This window comes from Poecilia formosa, unplaced genomic scaffold (genome assembly GCF_000485575.1).
Source record: "Poecilia formosa unplaced genomic scaffold, Poecilia_formosa-5.1.2 Scaffold204, whole genome shotgun sequence".
NCBI classification, from domain to species: Eukaryota; Metazoa; Chordata; class Actinopteri; order Cyprinodontiformes; family Poeciliidae; genus Poecilia; species Poecilia formosa.
The window spans coordinates 612592-639263 of NW_006800143.1; the positions used below are offsets into that span (position 1 = coordinate 612592).

The 26672-nt window shown below is 39.1% G+C and overlaps 2 protein-coding genes across 12 annotated transcripts in view; both read left to right on the plus strand.

Annotated features, from left to right (window-relative positions):
* The first annotated feature begins 1332 nt into the window (after nucleotides 1-1332).
* On the plus strand, nucleotides 1333-15766 carry ulk1a (unc-51 like autophagy activating kinase 1a). Of its 3 annotated transcripts, none has more exons than XM_016679172.1 (26): nucleotides 1333-1835; nucleotides 1925-2017; nucleotides 2123-2164; nucleotides 3723-3755; nucleotides 3891-3927; nucleotides 5252-5425; nucleotides 5513-5586; nucleotides 5664-5765; nucleotides 8170-8228; nucleotides 8739-8821; nucleotides 8911-8961; nucleotides 9043-9149; nucleotides 9517-9658; nucleotides 9764-9824; nucleotides 9925-10014; nucleotides 10131-10348; nucleotides 11510-11610; nucleotides 12006-12130; nucleotides 12302-12417; nucleotides 12538-12636; nucleotides 12830-12984; nucleotides 13081-13253; nucleotides 13901-14019; nucleotides 14375-14532; nucleotides 14646-14781; nucleotides 14882-15766. In XM_016679172.1, exons 1-26 carry the CDS (start codon nucleotides 1734-1736, stop codon nucleotides 14923-14925), a joined length of 2694 nt encoding a protein of 897 aa, XP_016534658.1. In that variant the 5' UTR covers nucleotides 1333-1733; the 3' UTR covers nucleotides 14926-15766. The 3 variants fall into 3 exon arrangements, with proteins under 3 accessions (XP_016534658.1, XP_016534657.1, XP_007567182.1); XM_016679171.1 differs by having other exon boundaries at nucleotides 1334-1835; nucleotides 13078-13253; XM_007567120.2 differs by having other exon boundaries at nucleotides 1734-1835; nucleotides 9061-9149; nucleotides 13078-13253.
* Nucleotides 15767-15941: 175 nt separating this feature from the next.
* The window catches only part of ep400 (E1A binding protein p400), a 31096-nt gene continuing 20365 nt past the window's right edge, over nucleotides 15942-26672 (plus strand). For 4 of the 9 annotated variants that reach the window (XM_016679190.1, XM_016679192.1, XM_016679196.1 and 1 more), the window contains exons 1-18: nucleotides 15943-16115; nucleotides 17933-19284; nucleotides 19714-19821; nucleotides 19936-20020; nucleotides 20278-20397; nucleotides 22063-22427; nucleotides 22639-22938; nucleotides 23233-23418; nucleotides 23523-23663; nucleotides 23746-23818; nucleotides 23916-23935; nucleotides 24036-24093; nucleotides 24181-24270; nucleotides 25321-25434; nucleotides 25536-25723; nucleotides 25801-25978; nucleotides 26063-26199; nucleotides 26318-26487. In XM_016679190.1, the coding sequence (XP_016534676.1) occupies nucleotides 17965-19284; nucleotides 19714-19821; nucleotides 19936-20020; nucleotides 20278-20397; nucleotides 22063-22427; nucleotides 22639-22938; nucleotides 23233-23418; nucleotides 23523-23663; nucleotides 23746-23818; nucleotides 23916-23935; nucleotides 24036-24093; nucleotides 24181-24270; nucleotides 25321-25434; nucleotides 25536-25723; nucleotides 25801-25978; nucleotides 26063-26199; nucleotides 26318-26487 (3653 nt within the window). In that variant the 5' untranslated portion in view covers nucleotides 15943-16115; nucleotides 17933-17964. Of the gene's footprint in view, nucleotides 16116-17932; nucleotides 19285-19713; nucleotides 19822-19935; nucleotides 20021-20277; nucleotides 20398-22062; nucleotides 22428-22638; nucleotides 22939-23232; nucleotides 23419-23522; nucleotides 23664-23745; nucleotides 23819-23915; nucleotides 23936-24035; nucleotides 24094-24180; nucleotides 24271-25320; nucleotides 25435-25535; nucleotides 25724-25800; nucleotides 25979-26062; nucleotides 26200-26317; nucleotides 26488-26672 lie in introns of all 9 variants that reach the window. The other 5 variants (XM_016679194.1, XM_016679193.1, XM_016679191.1 and 2 more) reach the window with 3 other exon arrangements.

The window sequence follows — 26672 nt, forward strand, 5'->3', positions numbered from 1 at the left end:
GGGGACAGCACAAAATAATATTACAGAGGAGTCTATGACAGTGAATCTAAAAGTCTGTAATTATTTATGCTGTGATTCTGAGTATTGTGTTGTGTAGCCTTCGAACTTTGTTACAGCTGCAAAATTACTTTTGTTCACAGTTTTTATTATTATTTTTATTATTATTGTTGTTGTTATTGTTATTTTTCTTGAAAAATACTTGCTGGAATATTATTATTATTATTATTATTGCAAATGCTTTTTAAAGAACAGTGAATACTTTTAATGTGTCCTACAAAATTCTGTGAAATATTTGTTTTTTTTAATGTATTTCTGCTACATTTTGCTAGATTTTCATGGTACAAAAAGTATGAATTGTGTTTTACTGCAGAGGGTTGAGATTGATTAGGGTTGGTGTTTTTGTTCCTTGATACTTTGTTAAAAAATGTCCTTTATTGTACACTGTGCCAAAATTTACTTTATTTACTGTAAGTGGATCAGCACTCACTTTTTTAATATCAGAATAAAAATTAATATTTTAGCATTTGTGTGATTTTGGGTAGTTTTTTCCTGTAATGATACTTAATTTGTATATTCAGTTCTATTTTATTTAAAAAAATATTTATGTCAAGAATTTGTCATTTTTCTTGTATTCAGAATTTTTACAATGATTTTCAAAAGTTTATTATCCCTTGCGTTTTGCAAAGCTGTAAGTATAAATTTCTTTCTTTTAGGATTATAACTGTTATTTCCAAACACAGTAGCTCATAGTTTTGTAGTGAAAGAAAAAGAAGCACATTGTTTCTTTAAAGTGAAGATTTGACACATTGTTACTTTAAAGTGAAGACATTTATAAAACAATAACCCAAAGCCCCTTTCGTCACTGATTGGCTGTGCAAAAGCAGAAAAGTTCCTACAAAATACTGACTCAGGTAAACTGAACACAAAGGCATGACGCACTTTTCAGATTTTCATTTGTTAGAAATGTATGCTTTTAAAAACATAAATCCTTTCCCTCCCAGTTCACATCTTTCTGCTACTTTTATCATATAAAATCCAAAATGTCAAAAAGTTGGAGGGGTACTGTACGTATAAAAGTGAATCCGGGGTGACTCAACAACAAATAACCTGACGGTTTCTTATAATCAAATAGTAGAAATTAATACTTTTCATCTATACATTTTTAAAACGCATATTAAACCTTAAATAAGGAGCCTGTTCTCGTTTGACATACAGGTTAAAGCGCATGTAAATTAAATTACAGCTAAATGTAGCTTCTGTAAATGGTCGAATTTACGAGATGGCCATGAAAGCACCACCAACAAAAACATCTTCGGCTGTTTGCGCATGCTCAACATGAGGCAAGAATAACTTGCGGATGGTTGGAGAGGTGAGAGGCACAACAATGTGTGAGCTCAGTGTTTAAATTCAAACGACCATACAAACAGGCTTCATTAAGACGGCTTTTTATCGAGAGACGGTTTTAAAGAAGCGGCTGGGACTTAGCTGGTGGACCGCTTGCATTTTACCCGCATGCGCTGTTGCTTACTACTTCACGTTGTTACTACTTTTTGTATTGACAGCGATACTTCGTCATGTTGTCGACAATTCCCACCAATATGAGGCTTATGAAACGTGAAGGCGGCATTTTTCATCCTTGACATGGAGCTCCCCGGTGTTTCGGCGAGTGTCTGCTTCAGTTGCAAAGTCATTCTCTCCCAGCTTCTCTGACATACTGTACTGTACATAGTTTTATGTTTATATCCATGGAGTATGTTGGGAAGTTTGAGTTCAACAGGAAAGACTTGGTTGGTCACGGTGCCTTTGCTGTTGTGTTCAAAGGCAGACACAAAGAGGTACATTTCCCCATCTGTGGCAAATTCAGATCAGCCTTGAAAGTAGTTATTACTCTCTTTATTAATATTTTGTTTTGTTGTTTTCTAAGAAACGTGACTGGGAAGTTGCTGTAAAGTGCATCAACAAGAAAAACTTTTCCAAATCGCAGGCTTTGCTTGGAAAAGAAATCAAAATCTTAAAGGTAATGTGTTTTTCTCTGATGTTATGTATTTATTTATGTATTTATTTTTGTGACTGTCTTCTATAGCACCTTTAACAACAGCAGTGTATTTTTAACCTCTTCCAGGAGCTCAAACATGAGAACATTGTCAGACTACTTGATTATCAGGTAAGGATGGCTTTTCTTATCACTGCTCAGTCTCACATGTATCTCCATGTTAGAGACTTGACTCCCAGATGATGAAACTTGCTGCAACATTTCATGTGAGATGCTAGAGTCAGCCCAGACCAGACGGGCCTCTAAGCAGAATTTGATTTGGTAACTTTCCTACTATGATCACCCAACACAACTCAACGTCACTTTTTTTTTCCATCTCATCTTTGCGTGAACTTTTAAGCATGGTGTCTGGAAAGAGACAAAAGAAGAAAATCATATTGGTTGACTGTACAACCAAACCTGCATTGCTTAAATCTTACAAGTCACGTGACTCACAGTACCTGGAATTGCATGTTTAGATATGTGTTTTTATAAACAAATTCTGATTGATGTTATTACTAAATAGTGTAGGAAAGCTATGACATAATATTTTTTCTTTTATGTAACACAGGTTTCTTAATTGTACATTCATAAACCTGGCTTTTTTTTGTAGTTTTGTTGCTCTTGGGGGGCCCTCTGTTGGTGTGTGGGAGCTCTTTGTAGGTACTTTGTTTGCTTATGCCTTTGGCCAGTTCTGCAAGTCACTTATTTTGTGCAACCACCATGCTGCATTATAATCTTAATCATCTAAGTGACATCTAAAAGTACAAAGCTATCTTATATTGATTGATTGTTAGTCTGTTATGGCTATTACACAGCTAATCTCATGTTTTTTGGGGGTTTTCTTTAACTGGACAGGTTGCACATATTACACAGCACAAACCATGTGTTGGATGTGAGTTCACCCTCTGCGTTCCTCTTATCACCTTACTGACACCTGCCAGACAGTAGGCACGGCTAAGCTGATCTCCTACAATGTCTGACAGATGGCAGGGTACAGCAGGTCAAACAATGGATTAGAAAACACAATCTGAGTGTATCTATGGAGCAGAGACACACTAGCGCACAAGCTTTTTTTATTTAACCATGGTGGCCATAAGGTGTTTTCAACCTTTTTTCAAGTGGTAAACATATGTTAAAGTGGGACTCCAGGCAAAGTAGCTTTAACTGGATTGTGTAACTTGCTTTTCTACTTGTTGCTTTCCCCTCTAGTCATGTTGTACTGACACCCTAAACTTCTCGCACTTTCTGCCTCACTTGATATTGCCTCACTGGTCTGCTGCTGGTGGATTTATTTATTTATTTTTCCTTGTAATGGCTATAAAGAAGGGGTGCTGAATCGGGAGAAAGTCCTGGATGATTCGAGGGCTCGGTGCTGAACGCTGGGCTTTAGCTGGATCTAGTTTCAGGCTCCCGAGTTCTCCGTTACAGCCGTCGAGAATTTTAAGAAGTTGCTATAATGCAGGCCAAAAAAACCCGGGTGGGGTCCATCTAATGCATGAGGAGTCGTCACTTGTTGTTTAACCTGTCAGTGTGCTTTCTAAGACACTGACGGACTGTTGCATAATTTTCCATCTCAGTCCATGAATCAAACACTGTCTGTTTGTTCAATCATCTGATCGGGTTTTAGTTGCTACAGCTGTATTTAATAAAACATTCAGCTGATTATTTGTGTTTTCCATGTCAACAGGAGATGGGTGGATGTATTTATCTCATAATGGAGGTGAGTGGAGATTGAAACGGTGCAGACTGATTTATCTTTATGTTGAAAAGCAAATCAAATATATATATATATTTACATTCACCATGCAAATGTTACCTAGGCTTCTGTTAAGACTTGTCTGTGACTTGATTTCAGTACTGCAATGGAGGCGATCTGGCCGAGTATCTCCAAAGTAAGTACACCCCAACACAGAGCTCAACGCTCAAGCACACATACCTTTTCTCCCCCTTTGTCTTCCTTCATACTACGATGCAAAGCAAAAAAAGGAGGATTTTAACTCCATACTCTGAAGGGTTTTACTAATAGGTTGGAGAAGTGTCACATGTTTCTTAGATTTTTGAGAATCTCATTGTTGTAAATATGTTGCAATATTTCTTTTTCTTTTACCTTTTAATTGAATGTTAGGATTTTAATTCAGGGACCCCATTAATGTTTTAGCTTCAGATGATTACAGGGAAAATTTACCAGACTTCTTTTTTTTTTTTTTTTTTTAAGAAATATAGGTATTTCTTAAAAAAATACCTAGTTAAGAGGCTTAATTGGTAAATTAAGCCTCTTAACTAGGCATTTCTTGAGTTTTGACTTATTTTTTTCTGGAGATGCATCGAGAAATTAGTTGTTGACCAGAATTAGACACTTTTTCTTTTTTCCTTGACCTTGTTGGATGATTATCCTACAAGATAGAAACTCAAAATTTCAATCTTTTTTTGTACTGACCAGTGAATTCACTGGTCATGTTTCATTCAGGCTGAAATGGTGAGGCGTCACCTCTGCTAATATTTAAAGAATTTATTAATGGCTTGCCTGAGGACGGCTTGAGTAAAAACCATCTTGAATGCTGTTAGTTAGGGTTCTTAAACAGAAATCAGAATTGGTGAAAGTCTTATTGAGGCCGGTCAAAGCTTTTAAAATAAAAAAAGCTGAGCTTTTAAATTGGCCACCAAATTCTTTTTTTTTTGGCATCTCGACTACCTTTTGCTAATTATTTGACAATCAACACAAAATTTGTGGCTGTATACAGAAATCAGGTTGTTATTTCCCTGTTAGTCATAAGGTTGGGACTTTTGAGTTTTTACTTTCTCAACACTGGCCTTTAAACATGATTTGACCATGGAGGAGGTTAGATTTCCCTGCTCAGCGTTAATGTGCATCTATATATACTGATGTGCGACCTTGAACTAATTCTGCTCCCCCTCTTTATTCTGTAAACCTCCTAAGTTCATGCCAAGAAAAGGCACATATAGCTATTTACAGCACAGCACTTCAGGAAAGGTTGAGGGAGCACCCATATGACCTCACCCATCTGCCGCTCACGTATCGCATGAGCCTCAGTGGAACAACATAGATGGGGGATGAGCTCAAGAATAAGCTACCTTAGTTTTTTATTATAAGTAATTATAGCTCTGCTATAAAATACTGTGAAGCACATAAAATAAATAAAATTCTGCATGTTCCACATTTGAGCCGATCTAGCGTGTTTTCTCTCCTTTTAACAGCCAAAGGAACACTGAGTGAGGATACCATCCGGGTATTCCTGCAGCAGATCGCTAAGGCCATGAAAGTCCTGCAGAGCAAAGGCATCCTCCATAGAGACCTGAAGCCCCAGAATATTTTGCTCTGCCACCCAGAGGGCCGCAAGTCCAGCTCCATAAATACCAGCATTAAGATCGGTAACGGCTTTAGTCCATACTGTCGCGTTGACAATGTCTTTCCAAAAATGGGCTGCAGACTCATGCTGACTCTGCATGTCCTTCCAGCTGATTTTGGATTTGCGCGGCACCTGCAGCTAAACACTATGGCCGCTACACTGTGCGGCTCGCCCATGTACATGGTAAGTTCTCGCTCTGCCTTCCTGTGCCAGCAAGTTGTAATGCCCTTAAGATGTAAGCGGCGTTTGTGTGAAAACAGGCTCCCGAGGTCATCATGTCCCAGAACTATGATGCCAAGGCCGATCTGTGGAGCATAGGCACCATCGTATACCAGTGTCTGACGGGAAAGGCCCCCTTTCATGTGAGTGAAACCTCCAGATGCATAAGCACAAGAGAAATAACAGCTTTTTAAATGTCCTTTCCTTTACTTAATGTGTATGGTGACTAACCCTTGCTCAGGTCCCCGTCATTGTTTTGTTTTAGGTCTTAGAGAGGGCGTACTAACTACTGTCATAACTTGCTGTCTCCCTTTCATAACACAAACAAGATGACCCATAACACAGCCGTGGCAAACAATACGTCTATGGGATGAGTGTTGTAAGATGGAAAATGCTGGTGGAGTAATGAAGTACTGCTTCCAAGTAATGAGCCGTCTTTATGGAGGGGGGCATGCGGAAATGGCCGCGGGCCACTTCTCTAAACCCAGAATAAACAGCGTTTCACAACCCCACCTATTACTTTCTTCTATTCACGTGGCTGCTGTAGTCAAACTGTTATTTACAGACTGACTCAGATGTAACTTTAAACACAGGCACAGGTTTGACCTCAGTTTTGTTTTATTTCTGTCGGCCTGTATCATCCCATTCTTAATGCGTGGTGCTGTAATGGGCTGTTTGCTTTGCTTTAGCACCCAAGCCTATTTTTGTTGCACTTTCTGAGGTCGATAGGGAAGTTTATACCCTATGGCTGCCTCTGAGGTCATTGGGTTGTGTTAAGTCCAAGGGTTAGTCTGCAGCTCGCTGCTGCTTCTGATATTTTTATGGCTCCCTCGGTTGGAAGACCTTCCAATTTGTCATGTCTGTGTTTGGAAGTATCTTTTACACAGTAGTTATTGGAAATGACAATAAATAAACAAAGCTATGTTGGGGATATCGGGTTAGAAATGTTTTATGTTGAATTCTGAATGAGGTACGATGATATATTCATTTAGTACTACACAAATAATAAGCTGCTGACCAATATGGGTATTTTCAGTAAGAACTCAAGGTTGTAAACAGTTCTGTCATGTTTAACAATTAATAGATTTACTTTAGCGTAACTGATGGTACAGAATCATTGTAATGCCTAACATATATCCTTAGAAATATACTTTTATTAGAATTATTACAGGTACAGTAGTGGATTATTTATGTAATTCAAACTGTGTTATCTGACTCTAAATCCAACACAAATTAATTTGAGAGGACAATAATAAAAAAGTAGTGTGTTGAATTTCATTGCATCATATTCTGTTCTACTGTAATGTATTATTTCTAGGGTTTCTACATACTCTTTAAATGCTTGGATACATGTGGAAAAAAGAAAACTGAGTTTTGTCGTGGAAAAAATTACTTTAGCAAGAGTCTATATGAGAAGAAATAAGAAATTTATTAAAACCTTGCAAGGTGAGAACAGAAATACAGAGTGAAAGGAGTCTGTCAAGTCTGCTCTGACCAACAGTGGATCTGGCTTCCTTTTGTTCTGGTCAGAGAAGAGAGACTTGATTAGACAATAGGTATGAATCCCTGATTGTTATGTACCAAGGATTCTGTGGAGCCCAACACCGACGGTCTTGCCATTTGTCTATTGTTAAGGAAAGGGGGTTGTTATTTCACGCTAAAGAAGGCAGATAGGTTCTGGGTTGGGCAAGTTAACACTTAGATAGTCTCCAGGATTAAGGAGCTCTCCCCTGCTGTTGTGACACTGCAGAGCTCTCTTGACCAATCTCATGATTAGACTATGTAGATAACCTAAAGCAGAAGAGGGGTGAGGAGCACATTATAAAGAAAGTTTTGGTTTACAGACATTTATATAATTATAAAATCTAAAAATGATCTTTTTTTTTTTTTTGTCTTAACTTGTCTTAGTTTTGCCGTATTCCTGAACGAGTTTACGTTAACCAAATGAAAGCACAGAGCTAAAAGCCCACTGAAGAATCCAGAAAGGCATTTCCTCTGCATGTTTAGGTTCAGGACGAGTTGACCGTTTAGAAACTAGATCTGGTTCAGATCCCGCTAAACAAAGCATTCAAACAGTTTTGTTTTTTTTTGTTATAAATTTTTCAGAAATAAAATGTATTGAACATCACAAATTGTGCTTTAAAGAACCTGCGTTTAGACTCATTTTTTGTTAGGTAGATCTGAGTTAGTCTAAATGTCCACAAAGCAGTGGAGTGGCCCGTCATCATTCTGCCGAGTTAGGAGCCAACTGGAGCTTTGTACTTTTCCTTGATTTATGAAGCATAGATGATACAATCTAACTGTAAAAATGTTAACAAATTGCCAAGGTACGCGTTTCAAGCTCAAATGTTCATAATGTTGGAAAAACTGAGACAATTTTAAAATGGAAGAAATTCCAATCTCATCAAACTGCATCGAATCCGGACGTCTTATTGAAACACATAGAAGCAGAATGTGCTGCGTCGGAGGTTCCCTGTGATTCCAAACACATATTTTTCAGTGGCAGTTCATTCTTTGTTTTAATTCAAACTTTTCTTGTTTGTTCAGGCCAGTTCGCCACAAGAGCTCCGTCTGTTCTATGAAAGCAACGAAACTCTGCTACCCAGGTGACTGCGTGGCTTCCTGACCTTTCCCCCTACGCAGTCCAACGTTCACGCACGCACGCACACACACACACGCACACACACACACGCACACACACTCAGTCTGACAGTGCACACCATGTCGCCAAGAGCTGTGGCACTGAAGACGCTAATTAGATTAAGAATTTCCATATTTGTGCAAGATTTACACACTGAAGCAGCATTTTTCTAAATATTTATATATTTATCACAGTGTAGGCAACATGCACAAATGGAACAGAAGAAAATTGCTCAACGTATCCATATTTATGATTTATACTTAGGAGGGCATTTGAATTAATGAGGAAAGCGGCAAAGGCACACATCAGTTTAGCATGAGAGTTTGAGTGCACATATTCAGAACACACAGTTACAAAAGAAAGGCTTAAATTACTTTAGATGAAGCCTTTGTGATGGCTTGGCTTTACAATTCTTGTTTTGTTATTGGTGTATTGTGAAATGAAATAAGCAAATGTGACTTTCAACTTCTTCTAGCATCCCAAAGGAGACTTCAGCTAACCTAAGACACCTGCTCCTGGGGCTTCTGCAGAGAAACCACAAGGAGCGGATGAGCTTTGGTAAGTCCGTTCCTTTTAATCTCCCAGATTTGTATTTTTTTTTTAGAGTGTGACTTATGCGAACAGCATGTCAATCTTTTCACTTGCAGAAGAGTTTTTCCACCATCCTTTCTTGGAGTCAAGTTCGCTGGCAAAAACATGTGCGTACTGTGCCTTGTGAGTCGTTGCCCCTTGTTGTCGTGCTGGTAAAGCTGCTGTACTTCAGCTCCTAACACAAGCAGGTGTGTGTTTTTCAACAGGTTCGCCTTCTTCTGTAATCTCCTACGCCAACACTGGATCAGGCAGCTCTTCCTGCAGCTCCTCCACATCTCAGCCCGCCTCGCCACAAGTATGTTCTCCAATGAAGAGAGAGTTCTCTGTAAAATAGAGGAATGGGTATGATTTGTTAGTTTTTCTGTGGAAGTGGAGGAAAAGTTGACATGCCGTATAGAAAATGGCTTTATTTCTAGAGGCTTCTAACTACATTTGTGCTTTCTCTGATTTGTAAACATCCCACTGATGCAGAAAATGCAGAAAATAATCCAAGTAACAACTTCCACACTGAAGATTGTCGCCATGGGTTTAGGAGTGGTGTCTTCATTGACTGGAAAAAATATCAGATTTTTTTAGGTTTCTGACCTGCCAGCTGTTTATCAAACCTGATAAACCAAAAATGTTGGCAAATATTTTTGTGTATCTCTAATCATTTGACCCAGCATTCCGACGGAGAGCTGCACCTGCCAACACAGGACACCGCCGGCTTGCAGAGCAAAGCAAAAGCCACTAAAGGCAGTAGAAGCCCACCATCATGTGCTGAAGATTACGTCATGGTGCCAGCTGAGCTGTCCAATGTGACATGTGAGCATTCCTGACAGATATCTTGGTTATTTAATTTCTCGTTTTTACTTTTTTCACAGTCTGCTCGTCTGATTTTTATGTGTTGCTTTTTTTTTTTTTTTTTAGGTGAGTACACAAGTGAGCTGGAAGATGGGTCTCCCACTGAAATTTTCCTAGCAATCAATAGGTGAGTTTATTGTACAGTTATCTGATTTAAGATTAAGTTTATCACTGTCAGAAATTACCACAAAAGCTTTTTTCTAAGCCAGTCTTACCAATCTTTTAAGGAGGTATCCACTGACCAGGAGAGGTTCTGAACCCTTGAGAAGGACACCAGTACATCCTTCTCTTCTGCACTCTCCCAACAAGCCTTTTAGGTAAAAGGAAACTATGAAGATCTAGATTTATATTGTTTTTCTTTTAGTTTGTTTTGTTTCTTAGTTATCTCACCCTAAATCCCTCCTAGCCACTCATTTCTTCGTGTCACACACAGCAATCCAGCTGCATTAAATGGCCGCAAATGCAGCCCGTCTGTACCGATTCCCGTCCCAACTCAAATTCACAACTACCAGCGCATGGCGCGCAATCTGCAGCCGGTCAATGTAAACCCGCTGCAGTGTGGACGGCGTCGAGCTTCGTGTCCAAGTGCTGTTGCCAACTTCCCAAAACTGGCAACAGGAGGAGCGCAACCAGAACAGTCTTCCCCACCAGGTAGCCAAACAGTTGTGTATTTTTTTTTCCTCTTGTGTATAACAAGATTTTTGCAAACATGGTATATACTAAATAATATTGTTAGCTACATAAAGCCCCAACAGTGACACCTGTATCATGTCAGGTTTATTAGTATAGCACATTTCAGCAACAAGGCGGTTGAAAGTGCTTTGCACTGTTAAAAACACAATACAGTGCAATTTTGTCAAATCCCTTCATCAAAATCATCGAGCAAATACGCATTGAATATGTTGATCAATGTTCCAGTTACTAGAAATTAAAAGCAACTCTAAACAGGTGACTTTTTTTTAGCCTTGATTTAAAGTTACTCTGTGTTTCAGCAGTTTTGCAGTTTTCTGGAAGTTTGTTCCAGATTTGTGGTGCATAGAAGCTGAATGCTGCTAATTTGCGTCCAGCTCCGGTTCTGGGAGTAGACTAGATTCAGAAGACCTGAGTGGTCTGGAACGTTGATACAACAACAGCAGATCTTTAATGTGCTTTGGTTCTAAGCCATTGATTTATAGTGATTTATAGACTAACAGAAGAATTTTAAATGAACAGAACCATACAGCCAATAGATATGCGTAGAAACAAAACAGGACACACAGAACTTTTCAGGAAACCTTTGGAAAGCAGAGCAGAAGGAATATAATTATTCCTATCTCTTAATTGTTTTTATATAGAAATTCTGAATAAGAAATATTTCTTTTGTTGTGCTGCTTTTATTGTTTTTTTGGTTTTTTGGATGAATGTAAAAAATGCAGCAAATGGTTGTCAGATTATTTGTGTAGTTGGAAGCGTAACCACAGCTGGTTAGTTGCAAAGACAATGATGCAATAACTGATTAATTTCCATAATTGAAAAGGAATTTTGTTAGATGTGTTGAGGATCATCTTTATCAGAAATGAAAACTTGGTTCACACATTTTGGGCGGTAACAAATGTGTCTGACACACAGAGACAGATCTAATTTATGACGCTAAGTGGACTTTTAGGTTTATTTAGTGATAAAATCTTCCCTTCTCCATGTGTTCAGTCTGACGCATTCAATTCTCGCAGCACTTGCCTTGCAGCTCGTCATGTCTGAGGTATATGAGGAAAAACACTCGTCATCCGATAAACAGATTGATAATGATGAGTTATGTGATACTCTCTGCTTCAGCTGGGATGACCCCAAAGACCTCTGAGCAGATTTTCCCGCTCGGCACAAGAACTGGACTGCTGACTGGTTCTCCCGATGCAGAGGTCACTCCAAGCCACAAGGTCAGCTGTGATGTGTTTCTAGACATGTGCTTATCAGGATTCCCATGCAGTTGTTTTAGATCTCAAATGTCCATTCTAAATGTTGGTTTTTTGGAGATTATAACACATAAAATGGGGGGTGGGAGAGGAAGGATATGCGGCTGCTTCGATAGAGGCAGTAGTTTTGAATAAAGCAGGAAATTAAGAACTTACAAGTGCATCCCCATTTATGCAACCAAGCCTATGTATCTAACATCCACCTCATGTTTATTAAAAGCAAAAAAAAAAAAGTATATCAGTAGGTATCCAGTTGGTTAGTGAAAGTTCTTTGTTTTATATCTAGTTCATAGTCTAAAATCTGGCTGGTTTTAAAACTTAGGATGTTTTTTTTGTTTGTTTGTTTTTTTTTCTAACAGCATGTTCAACCCAGAAAGCCAAACCGAACCAGGACAGTGTCAAACCTGCAATGCCTCGATCAATCTCCTGCTTTCCAAAACAACATCAGCAGGAAGCCGGCAAATAAAAAGGGTCCCTTTAAAAGGTATCTTTGTTTATTTAAAAAAAAAAAACCTTTTAAATGAAAATGTAATAGCATTGTGCCAAATTAAATACCCATTTAATAGTCGATATGTGAATGAAGTCTGTCTTTTATCTGAAAACACGTTGTCTGGTGTGTTGCACTGCAATGTGTCTGTCTGCTTCCAACGTTCAGATCCCTCAGCACCGGCAGGCTTTCCGACATGCTGCTGAAAGCCGCCTTTGGAGCTAATTTGTTTGAAGAAGGATGCGATCAGGGCTTCACCTGGGAGATCAGCACTGATACAGCAGGTAAAAAGTACCACCAGTTTATGTCCTTATAATCAAATTCACTACGTTATAGTCTGTTCAATGTACTGGTTTTCTTCCTAAGGGTTTCTGTCATTCTTTTTTTTTTTTTTGCCTCTACAGCTCCACCTACTGGATGTTATAAAGTTTTTCAGTTTTCAGACAGCCCGCCTCCTGCAGTTTTTGCCATGGGTTCTCCACCACAGGGAAACCTGCTCTCATGTAGGGGCTTTTTTTTTTTTTACCTCCCTAATAACTGGAATAACTGTATTTATTTTTGAGTTTTCCTTTGGGGAGTTTGTAAATGAAGCAGGTGTTGTAATGTGTTGGAACTGTCAATATGTATTTCAGATTTCTTGCCAGCCATGTTCATGGCAGTAACACTGTTGAAACTTGCATTTTGCCTGACTTGCAGGCTCTCCCACCTACTTTAACTCCGGTTGGACACTGAACGCCTGCCCTCTCCAGCGGGGAAGCCGACGAAAAAGTGAGACTGAAGCAATGGATGCCATCCCAGAGAGCGGTCTGATTTTCCAACCTCCAGAGCTGCCTGAAGATACACTGATGGAGGTAAAGATGAATAAATTCTGTCTACAAAAATGACAAATTCCATATCTGAGGTTTAGCTATTCGTGGAATTTCATACGCGCTGTCTTTTCTCAGCAGGTTCATACAGATGCTCTGAGTGATTTACGCTTCACTTTGGCTTTTGTCAGCTGTGTTATGGAGTTGGCTTCCTCAAAAGGCCCAGCGCCGGAGGACTTTGGCAGTCCTGATATTTCCTTTTTAGAGCAGAGCATTGTGACAGATCAGATCAGTCTTCTGAGCAGAGAGTGGAGGTAAGAAGCATGTCAAATTAATAAATGTGAGTCACTGCCTGAGTTGTGTGAGGCCATTCCCTGCTTGTACAAAGTCAGAATGACGGGTCAGTCATCTTTTAAGTAGGTTATAGGAAACCGTTCAATAGAAATCGTTACGATAGAAAATAGTATTCAGAAGCTTTGGATTTTTAAGTTTTATTGCATAAAACCACATTTATTTGTGGGTTTCTATGACATAAAGCCACACATAAATGGATCATTTCAATCTAGATTTTTATTGATTCCATCTGCAAACAGTAAAGTTTCAAGACCAGATTTGTAGGCAAACATCTTGGTAATATGATGAGTTGCTTAAAACTTGTGGCATGTTCTGCTTAGACTTGGAAATTAGTTTTTCCAAATTCCAAGTTGTAATTGCAACTAAGACGCGTCAGCTTCAGGTGTGACGTCATTGCCGTATCTCAGCCTTGACTTGCACCATTGCAAGTCAAGGCTGAGAAATGCAACATTAGCCGTATAGCTTCACATTTTGTTTCATTAAAACGTGAGATAAGTGTCAGGCTCTGACTTACTTAAAAAATTATGTTCTCTCAGCATGTGCGCATGTGCAGGGGTTTTATGCTTGTAAGCCTTCTCTTTACAAAGTATTTCTTGTCTGCTTCCAGCTATGCAGAGCAGTTGGTGTTGTACATGAAAGCTGAAGAGTTTCTGTCCTCTGCACTGCATACTGCAAAGGAAAACATAAAACAAGGCCAACTCCAGACCTCTTTGTCAGTCAAACAAGGTGATATTATTGACATGGAATAGAAATTTTAACTTGAGTGTGATTGATTAAGGCCATCAGGAAGAATCTGAGTGTTTGGGTGGTATTGTCTTATTCAGAAGTGTAGGTAAGGGAAAAGCAAACAGAAATGTCTAAAACAGAATATTTAAGATTTTTGTCAAATTTGGTTTTAAACTTTGTTGGTGTTACACCTGTAGCATGCAACAATCAATTATGCATACATATAGACTGTCTCTGGTTGTATTTTGTATCTTTATATTTTGCACACCAATTGATCAAACACATTTGATTTTATGTTTTTAAACAATGCCTAAGATGTCAACATTGAAAAAAACTTTTTTTTTCTATTTTTCAGTGATCAGGAAGCTCAACAACTTGTACAAGAACTGTGTGACCTATTGTCGCTCCCTGAACGATCGGCTTCAGACCTTCTTGCTTGACAAACAGAAGCTCATGGACCGCTTCAATAGCCTCACAGCAGAGAAGCTCATCTATGGCCACACTGTGCATATGGTGAGCTCATCTTATAGTGCCAAAGCTTATATCTCATCAGATTCTATCATTTCTACATCATCAAGGGATGCTTATGTCAGTCCTTAAAATGTGTATGTACTTAAAATATTCAGATTCAATCTGCTGCTTTGGATGAGATGTTCCACCTCGGTGCAGCGTCGGTGCAGCGCTACAATAAAGCTCTTCTGCTGATGGAGGGTCTATCCCGAATCCTCACAGAGCAAAAGGACATTGACAGCATTGAAAAATGTGGGTAGACACCAACAAACCAATATTTATCACATTGCTAAATTAGACTTGAGATGAGTGCATTTCATATGCGATCATCATTTGTTTTACATCTTTTCAGGTAAGAAGTGCATTGAGCGACGCCTTTCAACTTTGCAGACATAATGGTATCCATCTCCGCTCAACGTAAACGGTTCATTCAACACAGAAGGACTTTGATCCCATGTCGGAGAAGCGACCACAAGATTGTCTAATGTTATCCTACCATCCCATCTAACTGCAGCATCACACCAAAGGAGCCAATTTTTCAGCTTTATGTTCTTAAACGTATATTGTGTGAAAGATTTTAGGCCATTTGTTATTTTTATTGTGCTTCTGTTTTTGTAGATCAGATGAGGAATTTGGGCCTTTGTCTGAAGTCTTTCTTAACATCCACGTGAGTGGGTGTATATTTTTGGATGAAATGACCAAATATTACGAGTGTGTAGCAATATTAGGAAAATGTGCCTATATGTATATAGTGGGCAACATGAATGTAACTGAAACTAAAAAGTGCTTTGTTTTATTACTGTCAGTCCGTAAGACTAATTTTTGCATTGTATTCTGAAATGCACTACACGTCTTTTAAAATGAGTTTTGTTGGAACAGAACAAATCTCCTGTTTACTCAGGTAGCAATGCAGTCATTTACGTCGTTTTTGCATGTAAAATTGCGCATGTTTGTGTGCACATTATTTTATGTTTGCTGATGTTGCTTTTTGATGTTTGTTTGGATGAATACAAATTTTGACTGGTTATTGAAGTAGTTTTTGTCTTTTAAAGGACATAAGATTTTAACAATTTAGTATTTTGTGACGATATTTTAGCAGAGGAGTGGTAGAATTTATCCAATTACCTTTTCTATTTTCAAGAGTGTTTGATAAATTTGCAAAAAATTAGTTGTAACACTGTGTGATGAAAATAAATGTCATTTATTATCTATGATAATAAAGGCCATTTCTTCTTAATCATTTTGCGCTTTATGTATTCTTTTAAATAAACATCTTAATTTCGGTTAAAGTAGCATCTCCTTAATTCCTGACGGATTTAAAAGTTAACCATAACCTGTCAAGCTGAAGAAATTGTGATTATTTTGCTACTTATTTTTCGTTGACGTCAGAATGCTATCACATCCGGGTCGCAGAAGGTCGCCGCCGCCGCCATATTGCTGAATGAAATTATCCTAGCTTCAAAACATTATAAAGCGGCTAGCGTGAGCATTTGTGAATATTTCATGGAATAGTTCTCGTTTAAGATTTTGACCTACTGCAAACATGACTTAGACCTCATGAAACTAACACAGAAGGCCCACACGGTGTAAGTAGCAGAGTTTAAATAATTTATGTATTAATTCAACGGCTTCTGGCCTGCTAACGAAAACAAGCTAACCGCTAGCACGCGCTCCGTAGAAACGGTCGTTTAAATGCTGTATGACGGCTTATGTTATTGTAAATATCAAACCATAACAGCTAGTTGTATTTTAATTTAAGTACTTAATTATGTTCTAACTAAAATATTTTTGTGTGCAGTTTTATTTTAGAGTAGACTGTTGTATTTCTTATTTTAGCGCTGTAAGATAGCGATACGCCCCAGAGCAGATAGTGATGTCTGCGTTACGGGTGTATAAAGCAATCAAAAAATATTTGTTGGCTAAAGTTGACCGTTTGCCCAGCTATAAAATAAACTTGCCTGATAATTGTGCATTCTTTTATTTTGTATGTTTATAAAAAAAATTGTATTGAAGGCGCATATGTTATAATGGTAATTAAACCCAATGTACAAATATAGTCAAATCATTATCGGTAGTATCATATGCGTTAATGTGCATCGTCTTTGTTTGCATGTTTTTTTTTCGTATTTGAATAATAGGATGCTGTTGTTTTCTACCGTTCTTTCACTGTACAAACGTATCAAGATGGGTTATAACTCAAACATATAATACTAATATTCTTGTTAGACAATTACTTTATAAAGGTTTCCGGAAACCTAAAGAGATACAGTTTATATTTTTATAATTTGTATCACATCTTGATTAATGTCCTTATTTTTGTGTTTATTATTTATGTGTGGTTTTTGGCAGCCTCTTCTTGACTGCAACTTGGTCATGAATATTCTCTATAACCCCCTTTAACTAGGACACTTAATTTCTTAAAAGGATTATTCCTTCAGTGTTAAGAGTTGTGTTTAGCACTTGGAGGTATAATTGAGTCACATGAGTCAATGATATTAAATACATTAGTAAAATTTTCCAAAGATTTGATTGTTAATTTCAAAGATCATTAAAAGGTTTTTCAAATTATTCCAAGCTCATGTATATCTGTAGCATTTTTATTAATTTATAATTTTGGTATAATTTGTCTCACAGTCCTATCTCTTGCCACAAAAAAAAGACATATTTTCTCTTGTTATAGATGTTGGAGTAATATATATTGCCTGACATTGTGAAGAATACCTTAACAAAGTAAGGCAAAAATATTTGAGAAGGAAAAAATAATTGAACAAAGAAAAAAAAAGGAAAACTTTATCATCACTACACTAGTAGTGATGATAAAATAGATAAAATAGTAGGTACTTTAAATGTGATCTTGTTCATGGGTTAATGTGGCAGACATGTTTAAATCAAAAGGTTAAAGTTTATATATTTACTTATTTTGTTGAAAAGCTATTCATACATTTGATTTTAATAGCACTCGAGAATCGGCTCTTGAGATGACAACGCTCTGCATACAGTAATTGAAAATTCAGTGACTGGAACTAATTGAAAAATAATTTCTGGTGAGTGAGGATACATTAAGATATTAGAAAAAAAATGCATTTGCAGTACTGTATTGATAAAAGTCAAGATGACAATATTGTATTTAACTGACATTTTCCTTACTCTGTAGAGTGTCTGCCACTAAATTAGTCTCAAACGCTAGTATTGCTTCCAAGCAAATCATATATTGGACAATTAAATTGTAACTTATTGTGTTTAATTTTGCCAAATTAAGAAGTCAGTTTAATTCTAATTGTGTAGTGCAGTGCACTCTGAAACAAGTCAATACTTGGTTGGCAAACCAGAACAAGACGTCTGAGGGTCCTTGTTTTCAGTTCCTTAGGTGAAAATAATTTTTGTTGTTGTCTCTTTTCCATAGATTGTGTTCAGGCATAGCAACAGTGTCACGCAATGCACCATGGAAGTGGATCACAGAATATTCAACGACAGCTCCAAAAATCCAAGTCTGTCTCTGGGTCAGAAGCCGAGGAGCAGCAGCAGCAGCAGCCGTCTATGGCAGCTACACAACAACAAGCTACAGTTAGCCACCCTCAGTCTCCTGTGACCACTTTTTCCTCTGCTGCCAGCCCTTCAGCCCCTCAGTCACCCAATTATCAGCTCATCATGAGTCGGAGCCCAGTCACAGGACAGAACGTGAACATCACATTGCAAAACGTGGGACTGGCTGCTAATCAGCAGATCACTCTAACTCCACTCCCCATCCAGAATCCAGCATCGCCTGGGTTCCAGCACAGTGCATCTCAGTGGAGGTTTGAGCATGCTCCATCCTCCTACATTCAGGTCACCTCACCCGTGCCCCAGCCCATTCAGCCCCAAAGTCCTACACAGCATAGCCCCGTCTCTTTACAAGGTGTCACAAGGCCAGGGGCCCCTCCTACGGCATTGGGAGTCCGTGGACAAAGCCCCACACGGTTTGTTGAAGCTAGCATGATAGTGCGACAGATCAGTTTAGGCAGCCAGTCGGGAGGAAGCCACTTTGTTTATCAGGACGGGACGACACTCGCCCAGCTTGCCCCCCCACCCGGCCAGGTCCAACTTGCCTCCACAGGAGCTCCAGGCTCAGTGAGGGAACGGAGGCTCTCTCAGACTCATTCTCAGACCGGTGGCACCATCCACCACCTTGGCTCTCAAAGTCCCGTTGCCGCCGGTACGACACTCCCCACCCTGGGCAGCCCTGGACACATCACCACTTCCAGTCTACCGCCACAGATTAGCAACATCATCCAAGGGAAGCTAGGGCGCCCTATCGTCTTCGAGAAGACTGCACAAGGTGTGGTTACCGGAGTGGGAACCCCAGCTACAGCGACGTTCAGCATACCTTCCTCCATTCCACCCTCTAGTCCTTCCCTCACGAGTCCACCGCCTGGGATCAGCAGCAATCCTCTCACGCCCACCAGTATGACCGCTGCTTCCATTAAGAAGCAGGCTCCCAAGAAGCTAGAGGAGATTGCTCCTGCTACTCCTGAGATTGCCCAGCTGAGAAAGCAGTGCTTGGAGCACCACACCAAGAAGATGGAGAGCCTGAAGGAAGTGTTTAAAGAGTACATGGTTGAACTGTTCTTTCTGCAGCATCTTCAGGGGAATATCATGGACTATCACGCCTTTAAGAAGAAACATTGTCACCCCTTAAATACTTACCTCAGACAGAACGATTTGGATCTTGATGACGAGGACGACGAAGAAGAACAGTCGGAGGTTATTAATGACGAGGTACCGTAATGTGTTGTTTATAATTTTAGATTGCGTTCAACAGAGATTCACCAATCAGGTGGCCAGAGAGCAGAATAAGCCAATTTGTCTTTACCCCCCTCTGTGATCAGCAAGTCAAATACTAAGGGATATGGTTTGTTTTTGTGTTAATCTAAGAAATCCCACCATGTTGGTGTGCAAACCCAGAAGCCAACAGCATCTATGTTCATGCACTTTCTCAGTGAGAAAGTACATGAAAATCACAGGCAACTCTGTGGGATTTTTTTTTTATCACTTTGCAATGGGGTTTCACGTGTTTTTCCCCATTGTAGTTTATTAAAAGTCAGATAAACATCTGGAATATTTGTTATCTTATAAATCTTTTACTTTCCTTTGGATTTCAAAGAACAGGTTCCCAAAACACACTTTTTACTGCTTTTCCTTCTTAAGGTGAAGGTTGTTACAGGAAAGGATGGTCAAGCAGTGACACCGGTTGCTATAGCAACACAGCTCCCTCCCAATGTTTCTGCTGCTTTCTCTACCCAGCAGCAGTTTCAGGTGATACAGGAAATATTTATTTTCAAAACTAGTTGCATAGTTTTTCTATAACTTTGTTAAAATTCACATACATCAGATATAAACAACCTAATTGCTAAAGATGTTATTTTTCAGGTACATCAAGGGGGAGCTTCAGGCGCCATTTCAAACCCTGGAGACATGGATGCCTATAAGAGGCAACAGGCTATGGTGCAAACAGGTAGGGCAAGAGTTGCAGCCTCCCGTCTTTCTGATGTTGCTTTGTTTCCCCCCACCCCCGTTTGCTTTGTTTTGTTTGTTTTCTTTTCTCCTTCTAATTGCTTCTGCTTTTAGATATTTGGCATCTTCTACTAGCGCTTCTGTGTTGAAGGCTTAAACGGAGGAAGGAGAGGTGACCTGTAAGGTCTTCGGAAGGTCACTGCTCTGTGCCGAGTGCCTTTTTTGCGTTATGAGGGTATTGTGTGTTTTAAATCCCAGATCAGGCTAAGAGGCCCCGGATTGACGTTGGTCGCCATGGGCTGATTTTCCAACATCCTGGTGTAGCTCCTTTAGGATCACCTGGCGTTCCACTTCAGCAGCTAATGCCGACCGCGCAAGGTAGGAATGCCACCACCAGGCCGTTGTGTGTTCTGTTCGATGCTGCTGGACCTAAGCCCTTCCTCAGACTTAAAAAAAAGTGAATCCCAACATTTATCTTCAACAAACCAAACTCCAGGCAGCATCATCAAATTGATCTTCATCCATCTGCTGGATTTCTCAGCAGTCTACAGGAAGTTCAGGCTTAGCTGTACCAGCACCAGCTGTCTCTGTCAGGATAAATGGGGAAGAAGACAGTCCATTTCTGAAGAAGAGTAGCCACTCAGTGGGAAGATGCCATGTCTTAAGATTTTTTTTCCCCTCTTGTTTCTTTGGGTTTCCTTGTTGATCACCTGAACGTAAATCATCTCTTCTTTTCCGAAGTTTGTTCCTGTTTGTCATTTTTGTTTGGACAGACCTTCCCATGCTTATGGATTTCCCTCTAATTTGGAGGTCGATCACAGAAAGTGGCAACCCTGTGGGATTTTTTTTTACTTTTTTATCACTTTGCAATGGGGTTTCGCAAGTTTTTCCCCATTGTAAGAATCCACCCGACACTTTTTGGTTTCCCATTGCCATGTCGTCACAAACCCGTCTCCCATTGTCCATCTCTGTGCCGGATTCCGAATCATCTTTCATCAGCCTTCAGGAGTGTCTTTATCTCATCTTAGTCTTTTGTTGGTTTCCTTCCTTATTATCCTCATGACATTTTGTTCTGACTTGGCTTCTTTCCCCTCAGCCTAAGTAAGAGGGGAATCATTTCGGAGGAGTTTTGTTCACGGCGCAGGTTTTTGCGATTGTGGTGATGTGGGTGTGTCAGGGCCAGGTGTTGATGGCGTCTAGGCAAGGTGATGTGACGTACAGGGAGGTAAGGCAGGTGCTGCTTTAGTGTGCACAGCTCTGCTCAGGCCTGCGGTCTGCAAAACCCCATGTGTGTCCTTTTTGCTCACCTTTGTGCTTTGTCTTTGTGTGAGGCATCCAGATGCCTTGGTTTCTGCACTTACATCGCTTCATGCATGCTAAACATATGCTGTCCTTGTGAGTGTCTGCTCTCCTTATTTTCTTTCCCCTCTCCTTTTGCTGTCTTTATATTTTAGAAGTTCTTTTCATGTTTATTTTGAAGTTTGTTTTGTCTCGAAAAACCTCTTATTGCATGTACAGTTTTATTTCTGTTTTTTAACCACATTCTCTCCGCATTTGAAATGCAGTGTTTTGGTTTTGCATTAATCAAAGTAGTGTTTCATTTGAGAGACATGTAGATTTTCATATTGGTTTCATTCTTCTGTAATCATTTTGCTGTATGAGTTTCATTAGTTCTGCTCTGATCATCAGGCAGTAGTTACTCTACTGTTAATGAATACGTTTAGTTCATTAAGCAGAGGTTTAAAGAGCTCTGAATTCTAAAGTGCACACAGCCGTTTAAAAGGTAAAAGTGTAATTGCACCAGGTGTCACTAGATTCAAATTATTTAACTTTGATTTAAGGGTCTCTCAAACAATTCTAAAGGGAAAACTATTTAAAAACTTTATTTTAGTTGTTTGTTTTTTTTTTTTACTTTCAGGAAGAAACAAAATGCAAAAAACTAAAATTTGAACATTTCCTTTTTGGCTTATTTTAAACGTTTTTTTCTTTGTTTTGCTCTCTTTACTACTCTTTTGTTCTATACTTTGGTTGCCATGTATCCAGGCGGTATGCCACCTACTCCTCAAGCAGTCCAGCTCGCAGGACAGAAGCAGAACCAGCAGCAGTACGACCCATCCAAAGGACCGCCCGTCCAGAACGCAGCCAGCCTGCACACCCCTCCTCCTCAGCTACCAAGCAGGCTGCCGCAAGGCACCCTACCAATGGCAAGCATACCCCTGGCTCAGTTAGTGGAGAATTCGACTCATCCTGGTGTGCAAGTCCACGTGCAGGCGGGCGGGCCTGTGCTGGCTGCCATGAACCCCCACACACAGCTTCAGTCCCAGCTGCAGCAGATGCAACCAGGTGTTCATATTCAGCTGCAGGCCCAGCAACAACAATCCCAGACAAATCTGCAACCAGGACAAGCGGTCAGTATGTGTGGAGGATAAAATCTGATGTGGATGATTCCGGATCGATTAACAAACATCAAACCTTGCATGGTTTACATTTGTGTCATAATTTACTTTATTTACTTACATTTTGTTTGACAATAAATTCAGTTGTAATAAGACCAAAGGATTACTTCCAGCAAGTTTTTCTAGATAATATTTGGAAATTTTCATATTCTTATTTCCGTAGACGGTGACACTTGCTCGTCCCGGTACCGATCCCAACCAGCCTGCTCAGAGGATTATGACTAACTCGGTATCAATAACATCCGTGGTTCCCGCTGCCGTGTCTGCTGCCAATTCGAATCCAGCTCCACACACAGCAGGTTCTCTTCGTCCTCTCGGCTCTAACGTCAACCCAGGAACCCCGTCTAAACTGACGGGAACCAACGGAATTTCTTCTGTCAAAATAGGCGGCTTCAGCCAAAACACGACCACTCAGACCCCACAAGAAGGCTCCCAGGATAGGCAGGTTGAGCAGGCCAAACTGGTGAGTTACAGAAAGTTGTAGCGTCATGAAGGCTTTCATATTGTTTGAACCTCTAGTTTCATTACAACCCGTTTTTTATGTCAATTTTTTAAGCAGTCTTAGTGGGAGAATTTTTTATATTTTTAAGAATATTGAGTAAGTAGTTGTAAAGCAGGACGGTGTGTTGGAAAACTTCTATTTCATTTCTTTCTCGAAACAAATTAAACAGCTGTTTAGCAGTCATCCTCCTGTCATTTTTGGACTGGATGAAATAGTTCTGATCCTGACTTTTAATCTGCGCTTTTTGTATGTCAGGAGAGTCAGGTACACCAGCGCATTTCCGAGCTAAGGAAGGAGGGTCAGTGGTCAGCCAGCAGGCTTCCTAAACTTATGGAAGCTTCACGTCCAAAGTCCCACTGGGATTACCTCCTGGAGGAGATGCAGTGGATGGCAGCGGACTTTGCTCAGGAGAGAAGGTGGAAGGAAGCCGCTGCAAAGAAGGTTTGATACAGAGCAAAATGTGAAACTAAGAATTTGCACTATAAATGACAGATTCAACTACAGGAAATTCCTCTTTGAACTTGTCTTTGGTGGCTCTGTTCTAGCTTGTTCGTACATGTGCTCGTTACCATCAAGAACAGAAGAAAAATGAAGAAAGATCACAGAAACAAAGGGAAGTTCATCTTCGCCATATTGCCAGTACGATTGCCCGAGAAGTGGAGTTCTTCTGGTCAAACATTGAGCAGGTTGGTGTTTGTTTACTTATGTATTGCACTTATTTGTGAATACTTTTGATACCAGTTTAAATAAAAGATTTTCCTTTTTAAGGTTGTGGAAATTAAACTGCAGTTTCAAATCAATGAAAAGAGGCTTAAAGCACTTGGCCCACAAAAAGCAACAGGTACAAGCCACTTAGACACGGATAGTAAAATAATTTTATTGTGTACTTTATTTAATATATTCTCTGCGTTTCTCCTTTTCTCCTGGTCAATCAACAGCAGAAAAAGTCGATAAAACGGTAGGTGCTGTCCTGACCTTTACATCATTGCAGGTCTTAGATAAACTTTGTGATATAAGAAAATCTGTATGAATTCATGGTTTCCTTTTCCATTTTGTAGGAGGCGGCCAACACTGGCAGAAAGAGAAAATCGAGTTTTTCATTGGTGGATGAAGAGGGTTAGTTTTCAGTGTTATCTAGAAAATAAAATAAAATAAAAGCAGAACCACCATAAATAATTCACAATTTGTATGGGTTTCTTTTAGCCACTGATGAAGAGAACACCATAGAGGAACAGGAAGTCATGGAAGGAGAAACAGACCACAAAGCAGAATTGATCAACCTTGCAAAAGATGGTACGTGATTATAATGTCTCATTAAACATATTTAGTTGTGCTGTTTGAGTCAATATATGTTTTTATTTTTCCTAAAATTGCAGTCAATTGTAAAGTTGGACACATGTAGACCCATCGTTGCACATTAAATATTGAGGATAATATTTTTTAAGCATTTTGGCAGAATCGGGATTAACATGTAGAGCATTTATGTTTTATTTTCCCCTATATTAACCTTTTAAGTTGAAAACCAAACTTTGTCTGTTGTTTTTATGTTTCCTAATTACCAGGTTTACAAAATAATTAAAACATTTTCAACAAATTTTTCCAAAATAAATTTTACGTCTATCTAATCCCATTTACTAATGTATTTTTCCTCCTCTTAATGAGTATAAAATACTCTTGATAAAGTGTTATAAATACTAATAATTCTATTTTTGCTTTGTTAAATATGAGTTCACTGAAATCTCATCACTAATCGTCAAATAAACATGACTTTAAAAAAATCCTTATTTAAATGTAAATTAAACATAAGCAAAGTTTTAAATCAGTTTTCAGATTTTAGACTTGCTGCATATTTGCTTTAATAATCCATCAATACCAAATTAATATTAAATAATCAAAGAAAATATTATTTTGTTTTACCAGTGGTATCTATGTGTCTGAGCCACACGGGTGTTTCAGATGTATTTATCAGATTCCTTTCTTTCTCAAGGGGTGTCTCAGAATTTAGATTTCTCCTAGAAACACAACTTCCTCCTTGTTTTTCCCTCCCTCCTGTTTTTGTCTGTTCAGTTTCTTTTTTATTCCAGGCTAACAGTAATATTACTTAATATAATAATATATATTTAACAGTAGGCTATAAGCGATTTTTGTTTGTGCTGTAGTCCAGTTAGGCTGAAGGTAACAGACCTATTAAGCAACATTTTAATGCCTACATGCTAATGATAAAAAGTGAACAACACTTACACTGTATTGTCCACTTTAATATTTTTCATGCCAAACATATGTTAGCCAGTTGTTGTTGTTTGTTAATTTTATTCTTTCCTTTTTTTTGTTTTTCTTTTAAAGCTGAGATGTCTTTGGATGCTTTAAAGAAACAGTATGCCGGTGCCTATGCTGATGACTTTGAGTGGCCTCAGCCTAGTTCTTGCTCCGATGACGATGATGTGGAGGAGACTGAAGGTGCCTTTTTTGTATTTAAATTGGGGTTTTCAGTCATTTTCTTTCATCCTTACTGCTGGGTGGTGTCCATTTTTACCATTCTGTATCCATTCTTTTTACAGAAATGGAATGTGTTCCAAGCAGTCCACCGGAAGCAGTGGTAATCGACTCTCTGCTGAGCATGGACCAACAACGCAGTGCAGATAAATCTACGTCTAACTCAAACGGGAACGCTGGTAGAGACATCACTGAAGTGGCAGCTGCTACGGAGCTCCTCCTGCCCAAGGGCAGCCTCAGAATCACTTCATCTGTAAGAAAAAGGAAATTCTTCACTCAAAATAATAAAAAAAAGTTTCTTAAACTGATGTTACTATTCCATCTCACTAGACCCGCAGTCCAGCGCCTGTTCTGTTGCATGGGTTGTTGAGAGAATATCAGCAGATTGGAGTGGACTGGCTGGTAAACCTTCATAAGAAACGACTCAATGGCATCTTGGCTGATGAGACGGGCCTTGGCAAGACTGTCCAGACGGTGGCATACTTGGCACACCTAGCTGGTCAAGAGGGTATGTGGCACTTCAAAGTTCAGTTTGAATTTGCTGTAGTTCTTCCTTGTTATTTTGCATTTTAAACTCTACTTTTCTCCACAGGCATTTGGGGACCCCATCTGATTGTAGTGAGAACTTGCAAGTTGTTGAGTTGGGAGCTGGAGTTCAAGCGCTGGTGTCCTGGTCTTAAGATTCTCCTCTACCTGGGTAACAGAAGGGAGCGCAGATACAAACGAATGGTGAGACTTTTTGTTTTTGATGCCCTCATAGTTGACATTGTTCATTATTTTAAAAAAAAAAAGTTTCACCTTCACCAGTGGCTGTTCATATAGTAACATGTCATTTGATTAATTGCAGTTATGGGAGGACTCCAACAGCTTTCACGTGTGTGTGACATCATACAAGCTGCTGATGAAAGATCAGAGACATTTTCTAAAGAAAAGATGGAGACATCTGGTTCTCGACGAGGTGCAACTCATCAAAAACATGACAGAAAAGCACTGGGAAACTATCTTTGCTCTCAGAAGGTATTAGATGTGTACAAATTGTCTCTGAATTACAGGTCCTTCTCAAAAAATTAGCATATTGTGATAAAGTTAATTATTTTCCATAATGTAATGATAAAAATTAAAGTGTCGTATATTTTAGACTCATTGGACACCAACTGAAATATTTCAGGTCTTTTATCGTTTTAATACTGATGATTTTGGCA